This window comes from Coffea arabica, chromosome 7c, assembly GCF_036785885.1.
Source record: "Coffea arabica cultivar ET-39 chromosome 7c, Coffea Arabica ET-39 HiFi, whole genome shotgun sequence".
NCBI classification, from domain to species: domain Eukaryota; kingdom Viridiplantae; phylum Streptophyta; class Magnoliopsida; order Gentianales; family Rubiaceae; genus Coffea; species Coffea arabica.
This window is the reverse complement of record NC_092322.1, coordinates 39,261,582-39,267,818: the sequence shown is the minus strand read 5'-3', so window position 1 is coordinate 39,267,818 and position 6,237 is coordinate 39,261,582. Positions and strand designations below refer to the sequence as shown.

At 39.5% G+C, this 6,237-nt stretch overlaps 1 protein-coding gene across 1 annotated transcript; it reads left to right on the top strand.

Annotated features, from left to right (window-relative positions):
- Nucleotides 1-270: 270 nt before the first annotated feature.
- On the top strand, nt 271-1,857 carry LOC140010705 (uncharacterized). Its single transcript, XM_072058023.1, has 3 exons — nt 271-462; nt 913-1,413; nt 1,468-1,857. The coding sequence occupies exons 1-3, from the start codon at nt 271-273 to the stop codon at nt 1,855-1,857; spliced, it is 1,083 nt and encodes a 360-aa protein (XP_071914124.1).
- The last annotated feature ends 4,380 nt before the right edge of the window (nt 1,858-6,237 follow it).

Here is a 6,237-nt window from a genome sequence, read left to right as displayed (position 1 = left end):
GTCTAACACAAAGGCGAGTCAGAAACCTAAAGAGTTGACAATGGTAGACAAAGGATCCAATAGCAGGATAGGGGGGATACTTGAGGGAGGATCTGGAGTCATGGGTGGTATAAGTAGCAGGGGGGTGACAAGGAGACTAAGGGAAATGATCAGGAAAAGCTGGCAATGGAAGAAAAATGGGGAGAGATTCTGAGGGAAAGTGCAGGACTGAAAGGACGAGTAGAGAAAGAGGGTAAGGGTGAGGGAAAACAAAAAAAGGGGAGTGGAACTATGGTGCAGGGAAATATTGAAACCCATAAGATGGTAGTGGACCTGGGAGTAGACTTGATTAGAAAAGAAAATCGGATCCCCGCGAATATGGTGTTAGATGACTGTGTTGTTAGAGAGGGGATAGACAAGTCAGGAAAGGGGAGTTTGACTAGCAAAGACGGTAACACAATAGATACCATGAGCCAAATCCAAGTAAGTGAAAGCAAACCAGGAAGGAAAAATTAGTGGAGGAGGAGCTTGCGCGCCAAAAGGGTACCATTGAAAGATATCACAGACAGGGGGACAGAGAGCAACATTGGAGAGAAAAGAAAAACACTGGAAGAATGCCATGACTTGGATCTAATGAAAGAGGACACATTACAAGGTCCACACAACAAGTGCTTAAAAAGGGATCAAGATGATGCACAACATGGAGGGGAATTGGAGGCTAGCCCCGCAATGCCTCCATCAACACAATGAAGGTGGCGGTGTGGAATTGTCGAGGTGCAGGAGGGCCCTTGACAATTCCCCAACTTAAGGAGGTACTCCACCTCCACTCTCCTAGTATAGTATTTTTGTGTGAAACAAAAAACAAAGAATGGTACATGAAGCAGGTACAAAAAAAGGATTAAATTTGAACATAGCCTTGTCGTGAATCCCAAGGGTAGAGCAGGGGGATTAGCTTTGTTTTGGAAGGAGGGGGTGCAACTGCTTGATGTACACAGCACTAAGTGGTACATTGCAGCAATGGTGGTAGATAAGGAGTTAAATGATCACTGGTGGCTGGTAGGAATATATGCAAGTACTGAGGAAAGAGTAAGAGTGCAACAATGGGAGACTATAAAGGAAAAGAAAAGGGAATGGGGGGAAAAGTGGATAATAGTGGGAGACTACAATGATATCTGCTCAAATGGGGAGAAATGGGGAGGGAAAGAGAGATCAGAGGGTAGTTTTAGAGAGTTCAATAGTTTTATCTCTGGGAACGAATTGGTGGATATAGGGTATAAAGGGGTTCCTTGGACATGGAGCAACACATGGGAAGGGGAGGGAGAGATAAAAGAGAGGCTAGATCGATGTTTAGGGAGTGTTGGATGGGTGCAAGTGTATGAGAATACTACAGTTGAACACATTGAGAAAGAAGCATCAGATCACTGCTTGCTAATGGTGGATACTAAACTGAAGCAAAGGGGTATAAAAAGAAGGTTCTGTTTTGATTAGAGATGGGCAAAGGATGAGGAGTCTGTGGCTGTTATCCAAAGAGCTTGGGGGCTGGAGCAACATGGGTCTAGAATGTTTAGAGTGGTGAGACGAATCAAGGAATGTAGAGTAGCTTTGATTGAATGGCACAAGGCAAATAAAGGCAATACAAAGGCAAAAATTGAGGAGCTAAAGGAGCAACTAAGGGTAGCACGTGAGAGGAGTGAGCTGGATAAGAAAGGAGCTATTGCAAACTTGAAGCTACAACTGAATAAAGCATACAAGGATGAAGAGCTATATTGGAGCCAGAAATCAAGAAGCAGATGGCTCAAGGAGGGGGATAAGAATACAGCTTACTTTCACCTAAGTGTCATGGCTAATAGGAAACGGAACAATATCAGCATACTCTAGAAGACAAATGGGGTGTGGTGTACAAGTGAAGAGGAAATTGAAGCTGAAATTAGCAAACACTATGCAGAGCTCTTCAAGTCTAATGATCCTACCGAATTTGAAGAAGTGTTGCTAGGCATACCTCGCACTATTTCCAGTCTCATGAACACACAGTTGATTAAACCTGTGACTGAGTTGAAGATTCAACAAGCAATTTTTTCCATGTTCCCTAATAAAGCTCCTGGAGTTGATGGTATGCCCCCTTTATTCTTCCAAACATACTGGCATATTATCAAAAATGATGTTGTTAATGCTGTGACTAGCTTTTTTCATTCTAGCAAAATCTTAACAGCCATCAATGAGACCATTATCTCCTTAATCCCTAAAGTTGAAAATCCTGTAGTGCTTACTAACTTCAGACCTATTAGTCTTTGTACGGTGATTTATAAAATTATATCTAAGATCTTGGCCAATAGACTGAAAAAAGTCCTCAAGCATTGTATTAATCCATCACAATCTGCCTTTGTACCAGGGCGACAAATTCTAGACAATGTGATCATAGCTCATGAAATGTTGCATTTTTTGAACAACAAGAGGAGAGGTAGAGTAGGCTTCATGACCTTAAAGCTTGATATGTCTAAAGCCTATGACAGAGTGGAGTGGAAATTCCTAGGCAGAATTATGTTGCAAATGGGATTTTGCCCTATTTTTGTTCGCTGGATCATGACGTGTATTTCCACAGTCCACTACTCCTTTAATTTAAATGGACAAAAGGTGGGCAGCGTCAAACCTTCCAAAGGAATCCGACAAGGAGACCCCCTATCTCCCTACCTATTCATTATATGTATAGAAGGGTTGTCTAATTTAATCAAGAAAGCTGTGGAAAAAAAGCAACTAACTGGCATCAAAGTCTGCAAGGATAGCCCTATGGGTTCACATCTATTTTTTGCAGATGACTCATTATTGTGTTGCAAAGCAAGCAAGGAGGAGGCACAAAGGTCAAGGAGATCATTTAGATATATGGTCAAGCCACGGGATAGGTAGTAAATTTTGATAAGTCAGCTATGTTTTTCTCTAAAAATACTCCCAATTTGATTAGAAGGGAAATTAGTGAGGTCTTGGACAACATGAGAGAAGCCTCTAGTGGTAAATACTTAGGCTTACCTATGACTATTGGGAGAGCTAAGAATCAGATTTTTGGGTACCTGAAAAGTGTAATCACAAGTAAACTTCAAGGGTGGAAACATAAGTTGCTTAGTCCAGGGGGTAAGGAGATTTTAATCAAATCAGTCATTATGGCCATGCCTACATATATTATGTCTTGCTTCAAGCCCCCTAAAGGCTTGTGTAAGGCCATTAGTGCAACCATAGCTAGATTCTGGTGTGGTGGTGGGGTTGCAGAAAATAAAATTCATTGGGTTAGATGGAGTAAGCTGTCGAAGGTTAAAGGGAAAGGGGGTTTGGGCTTTAGAGACTTGGAAGCTCTCAACGTGGCCTTGCTTGCAAAAAAAATTTGGAGAGTTGTCACCAATCCTAATTTGTTAGTAAGCAAGGTCCTGAAAGCTAAGTACATGAAGGATGAGGACTGGTTAGACCAATAGCCCCCGCACACAGCTTCCTGGTGCTGGAAAAGCTTGCACAAGGGGGGAGAGCTCCTTCAACAAGGGTTATACAAGAGGGTGGGAGATGGAAGGGCGATAAAAATCTGGAAAGATAGGTGGTTACCTGGATCAACTACTGGAAAAGTAGCCACGGCAAGACAAGTGGGATGACAGATAGAGTTTGTACATGAGTTAATTGAGGGAGGGAGGTGGAAGACTGATCTCTTGCAGCATTGGTTTAATGCAGCTGATGTAGAGCATATTACTAGTATCCCTCTAAGCCTTTATGATAGGAAGGACAGACTATATTGGAACCATAGTAAGGCTGGGGTCTATACAGTGAAATCAGGTTATGTTTTTGTAAAAGGGGGAAGGGACGCCATAAATCGTAAATTAGAACCTGATTCAGAGGCTAGCTGGGAAGTAAGGAAGCACACGGTGTGGAAAAGAGTGTGGAGTTTAAATATTAAGATGAAGCTGAAGCATATTTTATGGAGGTGTTTTTACAGAATGGGCTGGCCACTAATGAAGCACTACATCAGAGAGTTGGAAAAGGAAGCAACATTTGTTATTGCTGTGGAGAGGCTACCGAAACCATTGAACACATATTTTTCTTTTGCACAAAAGCTCAAATGGTGTAGAGGTTAGCTCCTGTGAGATGGGAAGGGCTAGTTGAACTACAATGCAACGTGTGGAGATGGTGGGATGCGGTGTTGGAATCAGCTAAGGAAGCGCAAGGAATGGATCGAATAAAACTCACAGTGAATATCCTCTGGCAGCTCTGGAAAAGGAGGAACAAGATGGCATTTCAGCTGGAAAGTGTGGACGCAAAAGGGATCATCGACAAAGCTCAACAGGAGTGGATCGAATACAATGAGGCAAATGGAACAGATCCCCGGGCAGCTGCATCATCCAAGAGGGGAAGACTGGCTCAGCACACTTGGGAGCTGCCCAAGGAGGGAATCATGAGGATTAACATGGATGCAGCAGTTTCAGCAAAAATGGTCAGAACTGGTCAAGGGATAGTTGCAAGGAACTGGCGTGGGGAATTAGTCAAAGTCCGAGGAATTGTTGGAAGAAGAAGAGGGGAGGCTACCACCGAGGAAGCGTTAGCGATCAGGAGTGTGCTGGAAATGGCTCAAGCTGTAGGATGGACAAAAGTAGAAATCCGGTCAAATTGCAAAAATGTTGTGAGCTCTATTAATACGGGTAATGTTCAGGATTGTAAGATACAAACAATCCTAGAAGACATTGTGGCCCTCAAGGATAGCTTTGACAGTTGCTTAGTTCTCTTTGCTCCCAGGACTACGAATGGTTGTAGTCATGCAATGGCACAACTCGCTGTCAAGTTGGTTAGGAATATTGAATGGGAAACTTCTTTCCCAACATGGTTAACAGATTTAGTTAGGAAAGATATGGGGGTAGTTACCCCTTTTTGTAATTAACTCTTGTATTATCAAGTGTTAATATCTATAAAATGTTCTCGTTCGGTTAAAAAAAACAATGTAGTAATGCTTTGAGGTTCGCAAACGATAAGAGGGAAAACATTTTACTAGTGAAAGTTCCCATGTTTTATATGTCAATTTATTGATTTTTTTCCCTTCTACTATTTTGTGGATCATGTTTGAACCCTAAAAGGTTTCACACAAGAAGAGAAGATACTTGATTTCTTTCCCAATTTAGCTGCTAGCTTCAAGTCAGGTATTCATGGCCATGGCATGACTCTCAGCGTTTCCCACCGTTGAGGGCTGAAATTCTAGGCCCAACAATTGAAGGTAGGAAAGATGTGCGGCAGGGTGAGAGGGTAAATAAATATATATATATATATATGTATATATATCAGATTTAGCTCATGACTTTATGAAATGCATTAACTAATGTTCTATCACTAAGAGCAAAAAATTTGTCGGAGAGCTCTAGTGTATTGAGAGCAAAGTGTGATAAAATACTATTTACAAGTTGTGCAAGCAGGATCTCTTGTCCAACTTGATATATCCAGTAGCAAAAGGTCACATATCATTACTGCAGATGAATCCTTTAAATTTTGTGCCTTCTTAAAAGGTTTTTGCTATAAGGAATTAACTTCTTTTGATTCTTGTCTATGTTTGTTTTTATAGCCAAAAAAATAGTTTTTTTTTCCTATAAGGAGTTAACTTCTTTTGATCTTTGTCTATGCTTGTTTTTATATAAAAAAAACAGTTTTTTAATAGAATAATATTATTTGGGCTTAATCACATATTACCCCATTGTAATTAGGGTCAAGTAGCAAATTACTGCTTGTATTCACAAAACATACAAATTGCCCCCGTTGATAACCAGTCAAGTGTATATCTCTAGCAAAATGATTAATTTGCCCTCATTATTAGATTTTATCAATAATCCTTTTTCTTTTTTCTTTCTTTTACATTTTTTCCTATTATGTATAGATTTCTTTAATATCAACTTTAATATACAAATTTTAAGAATAATGTATTATAGAATTTTTTTTATGGTTCAACATGTATTTTTTAAAACAATTTCTTTTGATGGATAAATATATTTGTTGTTATTCAATTATGTAAATTATCTAACTATCATAAATTATTACTCCACGAAATGAGAAAGTGAATTTTTAATAAAAGTAACTCAGGCAGTTTCTATTTTTCTTTAACAATTTCATGTTGTGATAAAATGTTGATAATGCACTAATTGTTAACAAAAATAAAATTATATACAATACTATTAACTAATATACAACTTTTAGTTTCTTACAACAATTTATAATAATTAATATTTTACAGAAAAATATATATGTTTGAGA

Excerpts from the sequence above, each read along its gene's own strand:
- LOC140010705 (XM_072058023.1), top strand. The coding sequence starts at position 271 with ATGGTGCAGGGAAATATTGAAACCCATAAGATGGTAGTGGACCTGGGA. Across the intron at positions 463-912 it reads ATACCATGAGCCAAATCCAA|GGTAGAGCAGGGGGATTAGC; the intron begins GTAAGTGAAAGC and ends GTGAATCCCAAG. Across the intron at positions 1,414-1,467 it reads CAGATCACTGCTTGCTAATG|AGATGGGCAAAGGATGAGGA; the intron begins GTGGATACTAAA and ends TGTTTTGATTAG.